The sequence below is a fragment of the Euleptes europaea genome, chromosome 4 (assembly GCF_029931775.1).
Source record: "Euleptes europaea isolate rEulEur1 chromosome 4, rEulEur1.hap1, whole genome shotgun sequence".
Classification (NCBI taxonomy): domain Eukaryota; kingdom Metazoa; phylum Chordata; class Lepidosauria; order Squamata; family Sphaerodactylidae; genus Euleptes; species Euleptes europaea.
The window spans coordinates 64,620,669-64,636,243 of record NC_079315.1 but is presented as its reverse complement, the minus strand read 5'-3'; the positions used below and the strand labels follow the sequence as shown (position 1 = coordinate 64,636,243).

General features: G+C 40.7%; 1 protein-coding gene across 1 annotated transcript; it reads left to right on the top strand.

Annotated features, from left to right (window-relative positions):
• Window positions 1-145: 145 nt before the first annotated feature.
• Window positions 146-10,482, top strand: PHAX (phosphorylated adaptor for RNA export). Its single transcript, XM_056848248.1, has 5 exons — window positions 146-256; window positions 3,307-3,926; window positions 6,071-6,191; window positions 8,089-8,172; window positions 10,167-10,482. The coding sequence occupies exons 1-5, from the start codon at window positions 152-154 to the stop codon at window positions 10,434-10,436; spliced, it is 1,200 nt and encodes a 399-aa protein (XP_056704226.1). The 5' UTR covers window positions 146-151; the 3' UTR covers window positions 10,437-10,482.
• The last annotated feature ends 5,093 nt before the right edge of the window (window positions 10,483-15,575 follow it).

Below are 15,575 nucleotides of genomic sequence, written 5' to 3'. Positions count from 1 at the left end.
CTCAGCCTGAATTAGAGGAGCCAAAGGCGGCCGGGAGTCAGCCTTTGTAGTTTTGTGAAAGAGAAGCGCCCGAGTTCCCCGCCCCCTTCAGCCTTTCTTCCGGAGGGGGAGGGGAGCGTCGCCGCTCTGTGTCTGGTTGAGAGGCGGGAAGATGGCGCTGGAGACTCGGGGGATGGAGCAGGACGTGGAGGACGGAGAGATTTCAGGCTCGGACTGCGAAATGCCGGCCACGGCCGCCGCCAGGAGCCCGCAGCAGGTGAGGCAACCGAAGCGGGCCCTCCCGCGCCTTCCTTTCCCCGCCCTGCGCGTTGGCTCAGGCTGGGTCTGCGGCCTCCGCTCTGTTGCCGGCAAACCTTCCCGCCCTCGTGGGGGGGGGGGAGGGGAGGAGAGGCGGTGATGGGAATGGCTTCCCGGAGGAGCGCCGGATCCAGACCCGCGGGGGCCCCTGTGCACGTTTGGAGCCCTGTACGCCCTTATAGATAGAAAAGGGCAAGAGTCCAGGAGCACCTTAAAGACTAACAAGAATATTTTCTGGCCGGGTAGGAGCTTTCGTGAGCCACAACAGTGAGTTGTGGCTCACGAAAGCTCACCACCCTGCCAGAAAATATTCTTGTTAGTCTTTAAGGTGCTCCTGGACTCTTGCCCTTTTCTACTACTGCAGACAGGCTAACACGGCTACCCACTGGTAATTTTCTTCTCAGTGTATGGCTGTCACTGGTGGGGCATGCTGAATTTTTATCTGGTTCTGAAGTATGCTACTTTGCCCCCATCTGTTTTTGTTGAAAGCCCGGAATGACCAGCTTTTATGCTTTAGAATCGAGTTTGAGATCATTATAATGTATGAAGCTTCTTTGTGTGGGGGGGGGGGTAGGAGGGGAGAGACTTTGGGCGTAAGGGTTGGTTGTCTGAGAGTTGCCCAAAGCGTGCCCCGTGATTGCAGTGGGACTCGGACACAGGCCTTCCCGATGTACGTTGACTTGTCCGCTACACGCTGGCGTACGAAAATGGTATGTGAAAGGTGTTGTGTGTATTAGTGAATGGCTTCCTGTAGATTGTACTTGGTGTTCTCAGGTCAAAGAGAACACACACGCCCAGAAGCAAATTGGGAGCCTGTGTAATGAAACACGAGTGGAATGATATGGTCCCTGCAACCTACTCCGGTCAGCGTTCTGGTTGTGCCATTCTACATCAACTGTACCTTCCAGACAATCCTCAACTAAAAAGCATTTTAGCTAGGAAGACAATTCAGTGTGACCTTAATAGTCATGTGTACAGTTGCTCTCGGCAAGTAACAATCACCACCACCTGACCAGGTAGAGAAACTATTGTCTACGGAAAGGATTGTGTTGTGCGTGTGTGTTCTCTTTGACCTGAGAAGAGAACACCAAGTTCTTACCTGATTTAAAACTGACTGGCTTTTCTTTGCTTGCTCTTTTAAATTATGTTTAATCTTTCCTGTCAGTCTGGGTGTATTTTGCTGATAGGCTACCATACAAGTAAAATTAAGTGTTCTGTGACCGAAATGGGGTGGCAGTTTTGTTGTCTTCACTTTCAACATCTTTTAAATAATGTAAATATGGTACAGACCCACACTAGTAATGGAACGTGAAAGTTGTGACTTTCCTAAAATGTATGTATAATGTCTTGTACTATCAAGTATCCTTTAAACTCAAAGTAGTTAGATATTTCATAATGTGACCAAGATAGCCTGAACACACTCTGCTGCTGCTTGGTACCCAAAAAAACGAACTGTATGGTGTGTCTGTAACTCCTACTGTAATATATGTAGAGAAATATATATACTTACATTTTTAAGCATCCTGGATGCGTAGCTATGCTTCTGAAGCCAGACAAGTAACAAGGAAACAAAACTTTTGTATACTGTGTTACTCAGTCTGCCATATTTTCCCTAAGTAACATTATACAATCACTTCGAAGTCCAAGCAGCAATTAATTTTCAAGGTGCTAGCATACTTGGAAACGTTTGAAAATTTCGTATTGATATCCTTCCTCTCTATTAATGTCAAAGTGGCATTTTACCCTTCTGAGGTAAGTTACATTGAGCCATTGTATCTTGCTGAAGGCTACAGTGATCTTTGCAGCTGAGTGGATATTTCCTTGCCTGCATCCAAGCCTGATAGTTCAGGCCCTGGACATATTATTGAAAATACATTATTAGTTCTATTGTCCAAATTAGTGTACCAGAGAAATTTTTGGGGTTTGAGGGTTATGTTTGACAGGTTGTAAGGGAGACCTAAATAACTCTTTTCTTTTTTTTTATGAATCTCTGGGGGGGGGGGGGAAAGAACCAAAGTGACTAGAGACTTCGCTGTCCTGCTTCTATTCTGTGTATCCTGTGAAAACAAAGAGGAGTGACAGGAGAGGGATGGTTCTGAGAGCCAATGTTGTGTGGTGGTTAGTGTTGCGGGAGGTGGCGGATTGTGCCAACGCCCAGGAATAACCACCAGTACCAGTACAGCTTGTAGAAAATGCAGTTGTTTATTCACAGTGCTATACACACACTCTTCCACCACTATCTCCTGACATAGACTCATGGAGTCAAATACGTATCTACAGATGCCATCTCCAGGCAGCAATTAATGTTACAGGCTGAGTCACTCTCCAGGTGCAACTCATTACCTTCAGGCTGAGTCACCCTACAGGTGCAACTCATTAACTTAGTCTCAGGCCTTCTAGGGGCTTTCCAGGTTATTACATCAGCTTAGCTTGACACTTAGATCCCCTGAATCTAAATCCACCTGTCATAGCTAATATGAACAGACTTGCATATTCTGTCAGTTAGAGGGTCAGACTAGTATCTGGGAGACCCAGATTTGAATTGCCACTCATGCCGTGGAGCCTGACTGGGTGACCTTGGGCTATTCACACTCTCTCAGCCTAACTTATCTCTCAGGGTTGTTCTGAGGATAAAATAAAACTACATGTAGTATTTGTCAATGCTTCTGGTTTTTGTTTTTGTTTTTTTGTTTGTTTTTTTGTAGTATAACAATCAGTGCACAGCCTGACCTGGATGGCCCAGGCTAGCCTGATCTCGTCAGATCTCAGAAGCTAAGCAGGGTCAGCCCTGGTTAGTATTTGGATGGGAGACCACCAAGGAATGCCAGGGTTGCTGTGCAGAGGAAGGCACTGGCAAACCACCTCTGTTAGTCTCTTGCCATGAAAACCCCAAAAGGGGTCGCCATAAGTCAGCTGCGACTTGAAGGCACTTCACACACACACACACACAATCAGTGCACAAGAGAATTGTTCATTAAGTAAAACCTATGTGTTCTCTTTACATTTCAGAAACAACATGATAGCAACAGTTCAGCCAGATCTTTCCCAAGCAGCATTTCATCCTGTGCCCCAAGTGTCTCTTATCGGACAATCAAAAACGTAGACTCAAGTGATGAGAGCTTCTCAGATTCAGATGAAGACAGCTGTCTGTGGAAACGAAAGCGCCAGAAGTGTTCTAATATTCCTCCCCCTAAACAGGATCCTTTTCAGTTTGGCCACAATCCTCAGAAGCCAGTGGCCTTGGGGGGTAAAAAGATCAACAACATCTGGGGAGCAGTGCTTCAGGAACAGAGTCAAGATGCAGTGGCCTCAGAACTCGGGATTCTAGGGATGGAGGGTAGCCTTGACAGAAGTAGAGCATCGGAGACCTACAATTACATGTTGGCAAAGAAATTGATGAAACAATTTGATCCAGAAGTATCTGAGAACCTGGACAAAGAGTTGGAGGAATATATGCAGGATGACAAAAAGATTTTACCAGAGGAGGAAGAAAATGGACAAGGTCTCTTAAAACGGAAACGGCCTGTTAAAGACAGACTGGGAGAAAGACAAGAAATGAATTATAAAGGGAGGTATGAAATTACTGAAGAGGACTCTGAGGAAAAAGTGGCAGATGAAATTGCCTACCGGTAAGATTGTCGCATTAGTTATATGTTTGTATGTTGGCTGGATCTAGAGTTGGGGTGTCAAATTCATTCATTACAAGGGCCGGATATGACATAAATGTCACTTGATTAGGCCGGGCCATGCGTCGCCAGCCCAGATTGGGAGCGGGAAGGGTGGTTGCCTTGGCTGGCAAGCCAGCAGCGGGCTCACCAGCAACAGGCTCGCCAGCCTAGATCCAGGGTTGGGGGTGGCTGCCTCAGCTGGTGAGACCACAGCCCAGATAAGGACTGGAGGGGGTGGCTGCCTTGGCTGGCGACCCTGCATTGGGCTCTCAAGCCCACATCAGGATTGGGGGGGGGTGGCTGGTGAGACCACAGTAGGCTTGCAAGCCCAGATCAGGAATGGGGGAGGTGGCTGGCTCATGGGCCAGATAAGAGCTCTCAAAGGGCTGGATTCCTCCCCCCCCCCCAGGCATTATGTTTGACACCCCTGATCTAGAGTATTTTTTCAGGAATCAAGCTGGTGGGTGTGGCTGAACTCAGATGTTTGGTTCGTTTTCAAAATTATCTGTAATATACAAGATACAATTTATCGTCAGTAGCCAGAACATCTCTTCAACTATTGAAATTTATAGGCATTAGGTCAGTCAGAATTCTGGGCTGAGGGGAACTGTACTGGGTAAACATCAGGTTCCTACTTAACTTTGTATTCTTAAAATTGAATAACTAAAATTCTAAAGGTACATTCCTGTGAGTAAGCCCTATTGAATAAAATGGGACTTAGTTCTGAGTTGACCTGCACAGCATTGCTCCCTAAGTGATTGGGATACTTCATATGAAGAAAGCTAAACATATGAATTGGGCACATTCCTGCACATGAAGAGAGGTTTCCCCCACAACATAACTTTTTAGACTTGCATAGAAAGTATAAGCATTAATTTTTTTTACCCTGCTGCTTTTTAACGTTGTATGGCTGTTTTCCATTGTGCTGTTTTCCATTGTGCTAAGATGCATCTTATTTTATGTGGAAGCAGTTATGGAAAAAAATTCCACTTGTGTTTTGGGACTACCGGTATGTTGTCTTCTTTTGGGTCCAGGTATCCACCCTAAAAACATGTTTACAGTTTATGTCCCTAATGTTAGTAATGAATTTGCTTCTTTTGCGGTAGCTGCAGCACAATCAGAAGTGAAATTGTCAGGAGTCCGGACTAATGGTGGCTGATACAGAATTATAGCTGATTGCAAACAGTTCTGTACTTCAGTGTATCTTTACTGTTTGGCTTTTTTTCTTTAAATCACGTTGGGCTTCACTTATTCTTTATATTCTCTGCATTATATACTTTTTGGGGTTTTTTGTTTCTGCTGTGTGTGGCTGATGCAGCTGTTAAATGTATGTACATTATGAGGAAGGAAGGATGTTCTCTGAGCTGCTTGCAAATGTGTTTTTTAGACAATGCAGTCTTTCTCCTTGCCTAACAGCAGTGGCTGCACACAATGCAACTGCCCATGTGCACCTCAGGACAAGTTAGCAGCCATGCATTGTCCCTTTTAGGCTTCAGAGCATGAGAGCATCTGGGTGTTTTTAATCAACAGTTTCACAGCAAGAAGTTCTTCTGAGCCAAGAATCATCCTTAGGCTGACTTTTAAAAAAAATAGCTTGAAAATTTATAATACCCTATTAAAATGTAGGTAGGTATCATGAATAACCATCCTAAATTTATAAATGCTCCTTTAAACCATATTTGATAATGTTGGATGTAATTTTTTTTGGTTACATTGTTTAGCTTCAGGTATTTTTTTCAGGATTTCTGTGCACTTTCTCCTATTGTATACAAATTCAGTCATGAGAACTTAACAATGCATCTTATACGGAGTTATTCCAATCTGAGCCCACAGATTTAAATGAGTTTAGTCTGGAGTAATTTTGCAGAGGATTGCACTGGAAGACATGTCAACTAGGAAATGAATTTTGCTGTTTGTTCACTAGGCTTACTTCCAGGTGCATTTAGTCTGTAGTTGATTAATCACACTGCTGGTATCAATTATCAGTGTACTAATATTGGTAATGGTAGGTACGTTTGTTGATAAAATATAGCATTTTGTCAGTAAACCTGGTTATGAAGTAGAAGGAATGTCCATCTTTTTTTAGAATTTCCTTTTCTTTTTAGGCTTTGTGAACCAAAGAAGGATCTGATAATACGGGTAGTAAAAACCATTGGAAAAAAGAAAGCTATTGAATTATTGATGGAGACAGCTGAAGTGGAACAAAATGGAGGTCTTTTCATAATGGTAAGGAAAAATGGAGATTTGTTAGAACCAGTTTAGTCCCTATTCATAGCCACTGATTTTCAGATGCTGTTTGTGCATTTGTTTTCCCCAACAAGTGCCAGGAATGGATCTCTGCTGCCATGTTATTAGTGTCAAGGCTCTTTGTCCCGGGTTTGGGGGTGGGGAAGGGGAAGAAGCTCCTTTTTGCTTGGACTCTGGCAGATTTTGGCTAGTTCTCAAAGGGGGTTAAATAATCTCTGACCCCAGAGTAAGGAGATAAACAATGTGTGCTGGGATCTGGGGAAATGCCAGTTCAAATCCATGGACGCTTGCAAGGTGACCTTGGACCAGTCACACACACTGTGCCAAACCTACCTCAAAGGGTTTTTTGTGAGGATAAAATGGAGGAGAGGTGAACGATGTAAACTGGTTTGGGTTCCCATTGGGAAGAAAGGCAGGGTATAAAGGAAGTAAATAAATACACTATACACTAAAGAATTAATTAATTAATTAATCAGATTTAATTAGAAAGTGGTAGCAGTACATATGGATGTTTCTGAAGTACCTGTAAAATTGCTATGATTAGTATATTCTTTATTTCTTTAAGGCTTTTTACACTTTCATGAGGCACAAGTAGTAAACTTTCTTAAAAGCTGGCTGTGATTTTCCATGTACTGTAATAGGGGTAAGGGGTGGGAAGAGAAATTCAGAAGTCTAAAAACTAACATTAATTTAATATTCTCATGAATTGCATGGTAATGTATATCCTTCACCTAGCTCTTATAATTATTTGATAACAATATGTATCATGCTTCCTGTGCATTTCATTTTTCAAGGTAGTGGGTAGAATAGAAACTAATTATACAAAAGCAAGGTTTGAGTCCAGTAGCACCTTAAATACCACAAGATTTCTAGGGTATAAGCTTTTGAGAGTCAAAGCTCTCTTTGTTGCATACCCTGGAGCTTTGACCAGCCTTTGCTGGTCTTTAAGGTACTACTGGACTTGAATCTAACTCATTTACTGAAGACCAACGTGGCTACTCACCTGAGGCTAAACATCTTATAAAGCAGAGTGGCAGTTATTTCAAGTAGGGGAAAAAACCCTTTTCATTTCTAGTCTCAGTCAGCCCTTTGTACAATACTAAGCAGTCTGGTGTGCCACAGGTTGACTGTCACCCTTCTAGAACTGTATTTGTGTCATTATGCATCCCTGAAAATGCATTAGATGACAGCAAGGAAAGCTAGGATCATTTGCTTTTTGGGGGTTATTTAAAAGACAGCTAACAGTGACAACTACAAGTGTGTTTTGTTTTCTTACAGAATTTAGTCCTAGGAAAATGACAGCAGCTGAATTATGCCATTGCAACTCTTGTAACATTCTGCTTGTGTTAGAATAATCTGTCGCAGGCACTTCTAACATAGGAAAACTGGATAGAGGGGGCAACCAGATATAAATTTGCTCTAAGTATCGTGACCGCTCTAAATGAAAGTAAAGTAAACTGGATAGAAGTTTACACATGGCCTCAGAGAAAAATCTGTTGTGGCAGCACCAATGTTGTTCTTTTCCTTCACCATCATGAGCACATACGTTTTAGATAGGATCTTGGATACCCACAATAACATATCTTGAAATACTTGGTTCTTTAAGGAAGACTTTGTCAGACCACTTGGTTTATTTGTCAACAAATATAGAGTCCTCCAACAGTGTATTCCTAAGCAAAGTTATATTGAAGTGAATGGATTTTGAAATGTGCAACTCTGCTGAAGAGTTCATTGTGAATCAGGGTGTATTTTTAAAAAAATAGGTAATCCTTCTATCCCCAGATTTCTCAGCTCAAATGAATACTTTTGTAAACCCACACAGTCTACTTAGTCGCACCTTGCACTTGTAGCTTTAATTTTTTTTTCTGTTGTCCAGAATGGTACTAGGAGGAGGACACCAGGAGGAGTTTACTTAAATATGTTGAAGAATACACCCAGCATAACTGGAACACAAATCAAGGTAAACAGTGTCATATATGCAAGTGCCATTTATTCATATTTTTAGATAATTTCAAAAGACATCTGTTTAAGATTTTTGAGTACTGCTGTTACTAATGGTTTTTCAGGTCTCTTGATGAATCTCCTAAAGTAAGATGATGATAGAGATTTGAGGGCCCTGAAATTGGGAGGCATGCTCCTTGGGGTCGCAGCTCACACACACACACACACACACACACACACACACACTTTGTTAGTGGAAAAATTGGAAAGTTGGGAGAAATTGAAAAACTTATTTATTGTTGTAGCTGTCCTCTATTCCCTATTCATTGTGCAGGGAAAGTAATTTAAAGGTATTTTGGTTGCTGATTACAGTAGACAACACAACTGTGCGATCTTAACGCCTGCTTCAGATTTGCCATCTTGTGTAGTATGTGAAAGAAATCGATCTAATTCTAGGAACACACAAAATCAAGCAACAAGCTAATACATGAAGAGAAGCTTTTTTTCATTCTACCTATGTAAACCTTTTGTTCGATGAAGACCAGGGAGATAAAGTTCAGAAAGCACTGATCTTTCAGAAACAAGCCGTGTTCAGAGAAGGAATCTTGAGATGGAAGTGTTTCTAAAAGACATTATCGTTGAAATTCTTATACGTGGATTTTATGTGGCCACCCATGTAATCCTGTACATAGTTATTCCAGTCAAAGCCCATTGAAGTCAATGGGCTTAGCCTGGAGTAACTGCACATAGGACTGTACTGCATGTTTGTTAACGGAGTGTGTAACTGAGGGATGATGCCTTACTGAAGTTATATTAAACTTTAATTCCATATTCAGATTTACTGATAATATTTAATATTATGATAGAAGAACACTTTTTCCCAGAGAGCTGGAAGCAGTTTGGAATCGGTATACACCATTGACTATGGTATATACACTAACTGCATAGTTGCAATCTTTTATATTCTGTTTCGGCCTATGGAGGCTATTTCTAAGTCCATATAGTTAAAATAAAAGATTTTATTTGTATGCAGTTTTATTCCCCCCCCCCCCCATTTTCCAGCTTGTAAAAAGGAAAATATGCATAGAATACTTTGAATAAAACTAAGGTCTTGGTAATTTCAATTTTCAGAAGGAATCAGCATGCAGTTTTACATACACAAGTTTGTTTGATGTTCTTAGTAATAACAATTTTAGTTCTGATAAGAAAACTCAGTCTTCATTTAGGGCTGTGATCATGCAATGGGATGTACAGCCTCCCAAACATCTTGGCCAGCTTTATGAAGTAGCTGCTCATCTAGGGCTGTCATTTAAGGATCTGTCCCGTCCTCTCCCTGGGGATATTTATTTTCATTTATAGTCCACCATTCTCACTGGGACTCAAGGCATATTAGAAGTATGATAGAACTATTCAATCAGTAAGCGATTACAAAACATGATAGTTTGGAATGTTATCATTCAAATGCTAACAGCAAAGATTCCTAAAAAACAAAATTATACTGTGTTGGAATTTGGAGGTCTGGCCAATTGTGCCTCTGAATGCACAGACCAAATTATAGGTTAGCTTTTCCATTCCAGCATTCTTCACATCCAAAACTGATTTAAGCATTTTTGCCTGCTTTTCTATTTAAGTGGGTAGCAGTGACTCAGAAGTATAAATCTTTTTAACTTCAGAGTACATGCCTGGCTTGATGTAAGAATTACAGCTCTCAATTATTACAGTCTCGCTGTTTCCATATCTTAGGCAGACAGACCTGTAGCAGTTTAAAAGAGGGGCATCCCTTTGACTTCAGGAAGCTCAAGCATTAATTTTCAGATTTTCTGTAGCAGTTTTTAAAAGCATTTTAATGTACAGCAGTCTTGAAAAGGGGGTTTTGTTCTTTGTCAGAAAATTGGCTTTTATCTTTAGTTCAAAGGTGAGCAAAGGGAACCTGTGGTTCCTGAAAGGTGATTTTTTTTTTTACCTGACTGTTATTCCTTACTGCTTCATTCAGTATTAAAATTCTCTTTGAAGGACATCTTCTATATTGAAAACCAAAAGGAGTATGAGAACAAAAAAGCAGCAAAAAAGAGGAGAATTCAAGTCCTGGGAAAGAAGATGAAGAAAGCTATTAAAGGGCTCAACCTTCAAGAGTACGATGATGCCTCTCGAGAGACTTTTGCTAGTGATACAAACGAGGCTCTGGCTTCCCTGGATGATTTGCAGGAAGGACACAGTGAAATGAAGCTGGATCCAGAAGATGCTATTGAAATAGACAACACTCATGACCTAGACATCTTTTAATATACTGGGTACTTGAAAGACTACAATCTTTGTGAAATATATTAAATAGCTGTTTTTATATTATGACTACTTCTTGGTTTCATTAGTTGCAATAGTACATATCATGTCAGTTTGACTTCAGTTTGCTTCAGATTATGAACATTTTTGGATCTCCATCTTTTGTTCCATGGGATCTGTCCTCGTTCGGCTCTGTATTCACTCACCTCAGGAATCATTCTGAATAACAGCAGTACTCTTTCTCCAGGGTTAAATTAATTTATGTAAGCTGCATGAAAGTATTCCTGCAGTTCACCAAAACTAATGCACAGCAAGATGATGCACTGCTGTCTGAAATGTACTTTGACATGAAAGCATGTTCCATGAACATGACCTCATTCAGTGAGTGGGTACACAGCTTTGAAACATCTATTTGGTTTAATATTAAACCTGCCTGAAAACTACTGAAACAATATCTAAGATATTGTCGAAGGCTTTCACGGTCAGAGTTCATTGGTTCTTGTAGGTTATCCGGGCTGTGTGACCGTGGTCTTGGTATTTTCTTTCCTGACGTTTCGCCAGCAGCTGTGGCAGGCATCTTCAGAGGAGTAACACTGAAGGACAGTGTCTCTCAGTGTCAAGTGACAAGTGACTTGACACTGAGAGACTGTCCTTCAGTGTTACTCCTCTGAAGATGCCTGCCACAGCTGCTGGCGAAACGTCAGGAAAGAAAATACCAAGACCACGGTCACACAGCCCGGATAACCTACAAAAACCAACAATATCTAAAAACTCAGAAAAAGAAAGAACATCACGTGGAGGTCCTTTTTTTTAGACTGCCCTTTTTTAGAATGCCCGTTACCTCCTAAACAGTACTCTCTAAAGATTTTAAGGAATATTCACATTTGTTTCCTTTTTCAATTATAAGAGTACCTGTTTTTTCTCTAGTCATGTGAACTATGGGTTTCTTAATAATGTGTTGCAGATCTTTACAGAACTCTAATCCCGTCCTGTGATACTGGACCAGTAGTCTCTATAAAACACTTTTTCATGAGATGTTACAGTGAATAAGACAAACTGGTTTCTCATACCACTCTTGGAGTCATTTGCTATTCAAGCCTGAGTTTCATGCAAGTACTGCAGTTTCCCAGCAACTAACACGTGATGAAGCACTACTGTAAAAAGTAGGATGTAATTAGGTACAGAATTGTAGCTCATGTAGACTTGATAAGTTTGGATTCTTTTTTTTTTTTTTTTGAAAATTTTATTGGTTTTTATAATATAAATTTTCCATGTTAACAAACAACAATATACGTAGTATTAAAAACTAAATCATAGATAATGTTATAATTGTTTAAGTGCTAAATAAAAATAAAAAAGGAAAATTTATTGACTTCCCCATCACCTCCGTCCGCCTCTTAATAAAGTATTCTATCCCATCGTGATATGGTCTGATCTTAATTATTCTTATATCTCAATTAGATTTCAATCACATTATACTATCAATATAATTGATTACGTTTCTTTATGTTAACAATGTCATCTAGATCAGATTAAAAGGTACTTTTCCATTTTCCCCAGTCCTAGTTCATATTCACAATATTTCATCCAAGCCTCCCATTCCTCCATAAATTGAACATTGTAATCCTCTTAGAACAGCTTTAAATGCATCCCAAACTGTATTCAGCGAAGTTTCCCCATTAAGGTTAATTTCAAAAAAGTCTTTAATTAAGTCCTGTAGTTCTTTTTGAATCTTGTTATCCTTTAAAAGTTTATCATTTAATCGCCATCTAAATGCTTGTTTATTGTTCCATTCAAATGTAACTGGATTATGATCAGAAAAAGTTCCCGGTACAATTTGGATTTTACGTAGTTGCGTGAAAATAGATTTACTAGCCCATATCATGTCTATTCGGGAGTGTGAGTCGTGTCTCGCTGAATAAAAAGTATATTCTTTAGCCGTTGTATTCATTGTTCTCCAGATGTCTTGTATTTCCAATTCTGAAGCCATGGTGAAGAAGGTTTTAGGTAAGCATCCTTCGTTTTCGTCTTTTGCTTTTGATTTTTTATCCAAGTTTGGGAGAGTAACACCATTGAAGTCGCCCATCAAAAGAATCTGATCATTTGCATACTGAGAAATCAATTCATGGAGTTGTCCATAAAATTTAGCTTTTCCTTCGTTAGGTGCATATATTCCTACTACAATCGTCTTTTGCCCCAATATTTTGGTCTTGATAATCACAATTCTCCCTTCATTGTCTTTGTACAGTAGTTCAGGACTAAGGCTAGAATGAGCATATATCACAACTCCCTTTGTTTTTGTTTTAGCCGATGCAACAAATGCTTGTCCAAGCATTTGCCTATCCAGGTATTTTTTGTGTTTTGTTGCTATATGGGTCTCTTGCAGACAAATTAGGGAGTATTTGTATTTCTGTAGATATTTAAAAATTCTAGCCCGTTTGGTTTTTTTATTCAAACCATTCACATTCCAAGAAATTACTTTTGCCATGATGTAGTAATTATTGAAGCAAAATATTCAGTCTATAACACAGTGCCTCCTTCTGCTCCCTGTGGTTCTTCTTCTTCTTCTTCCTCTTCCTTTTGTTCCAGGGTTAGTCCTTTAAGCTCTGTCTTGTATTTCCTCAGAAATTTTCCCACATCCGATGGAGATAAGATTGTCATTTTCATTTCTTTGTAGGTAAAAGCCAAGCCTTGTGGCATAATCCAACGATATTTGATACCATTAGCTTTCAAAACAGACACAAATTCTTTGTAATTATTCCTCTGTGAGTAAATGTCTTGGTATGTCCTTTAATAATATTAGAGGAGTATCTCCTGCTGAAACCGGACTGTCATAGTGGATCTTCATGATCTTATCCTTGGTCCTAGTGTCATAAAAAACAATCATGAGATCTCTTGGTTTAGATCTTTTCATTCTAGCAGGTAATGGTATTCTGTAAACTCTGTTGATGGCTTGGGTCAGTTCTTGTTCTTCTATTTGAAATACATAGGCGAGATTTGGGACTACAGTTTCTTTGTTGTCTCCCATCATATCTGGAAAATTGCGCAGACGAAGGTTGGTTTCTCTAACTCTCATCTCCATCATTGCTATCTGATCTTTAACAGCTGTCTGATTAGTTTGTATTATTTCAATCTGCTTCTCTTGGCTTGCTAATTTTTTCTTTGTATCCTTGTGTTCTTCCATCACTTTCTTAACTGATGAATCCATTGCTTGCATGTCCATCTTCATAGTATTCATTTGGGTCTTTACAACTTTAAGGTCTTCTGTAACCACATCTAGCTTTTGGTTAATAGCTTGAGATGCTTGGCCAAGATTTGTCATCATAGCAGTCAGCTGTGTCATTTGTGTAGACATCTGTTCAAACTGTTTAGTTGTTGCCTCTGTTTGCTTGGCTAACATGTCTTGCAATTTCTTTTCCATGGTTAAGGTTTGTGTCGCTTCTTTCAGTTTTGTATAGGCAGGGCTATGTAATGAGCCAGAACGGGGTCGGGATGCAGACATTTACATTGAAGTAAGGCTGGTAAAATACATGTCCTCAATCAGGACCCTCTAATTAGTTGTTGATAGAGAATGTTTCAATGATCAGCTTAATAATTTTTTCGCTTTGAAAAGACCCCTATTTCACTTTAAAATAGCTTTTTAAAGTTTTGAAATACCAGCGAGTTTTGCCGGCCACTCTAGGTCGGATCAATCAGGAAGTATTCCGGAAGTTGATTTCGCCGTGGACCTTCTACCGCCTCTTCTCGATGGTTGTTCCCTTCAGGAACTATTTCTATGTTGCTCGAGTGCGACGTGTATCCGGTCCTACGAGTTGCTTCCTGTTGTAAGCCAGATGATAGAGAGGGTGGTATAGAGGGTCTTCCGGATTAAGGAATTCCTTGCTGCAAACGTGGCTGGAGGACCCCCTTTTTTTTTTTCTTCCACCGGAAGAAAGAAGTTCACCCTCCCCTTCCCTCAAAAGTACTTCTCATTGGTGGAGATTTTAGTCCATCTTATAGGCGTCTTTCTAGCTCTTTGTTTTAGTTTAAGCTGATCAACTTGATAAGGCTCCTGCCTCTAATCCTGATGGATTTTATAGGTCAAACTTATCCAGTTCGATTAAGGGAGGGACAAGGATGCTGAGAATGTCTTCACCTACCCCCCGGTTATTCAATAACATCAGTAAAAGACGAAGGGTTCTTGCGTACTCACTTGAGCGTCTAGAGGTGAGGTTCTTATCTTAAAGTAGTCCTTATGGTGGTTATAAGGTGGTAGAGGGTAGAGCCTTATGCCGAAGTTGTGTTTTGGCGATTTCTTCCCTTGGTGCCCTCGCAGGACCGGCGTCCAAAACTCCAAGGGACTTAAAGAAGCTCCCTCAGAGTATTTGGGAGGTCAAACTGCTTTTGCGGGCTGCAGGGAGTTCCTGCTATCCGACCCACTTGCAAGGATCGGGTTGGGGTGCATATAGCATCCCAGAATTAACGCAAACTTGGATTTCCCCCAGGACAGCCTGGGGAAACGTGGCACTCACCCCAGCGACACCACCGGAAGTCGATAAGTTTGGATTCTAAGCCCTATTCAACCTGCACAGTGTCCCTTTCTGTTGCGGAGGTTATCCTCTTATGCAGAGCTTGTTCCTTGAGCAAGACCAATGTCTCAGTGAGCTAAAAAGTGCCTCCTGCTAGAGGAACAGGCTCCACAGTTGAGGACCACCTCTGCAATGGAGGGTACAAGCAGAAACTGTGGCTGAGACCCAAGGCACAGATTCTTAGTTGTTCATGATTTAATCTTTAGACCTATTTAACATTTTTTATTGCTTCATTGTACCTAGAGAAAATTACATGCTTCAACTGCATAGCAGTGTAAATTGTGCACAAGAACCACAGAGGGGCATAGTATAGATTCTGGTGAGAAAAAGAGCTGCATCTGGTAACCCTCCCAGGCTGATCCTTTGGGTTTATTTTCCTTCGAAATTGGATCACAAAGGGGTCATTAAGACTTAGGCTGTGATCCACCAATGGGCTTCAGTGGGTCCAACAGTCTGATGTGCAAGTCAGTTATGCGACATAGTCTTAAATCTATGTATGTCAACTTAATTGTTTTGTGGGTAGCCAAAGCAACAGCAAATCAGTTGAAGCTATTGTAGATTCACTGGTGATCTT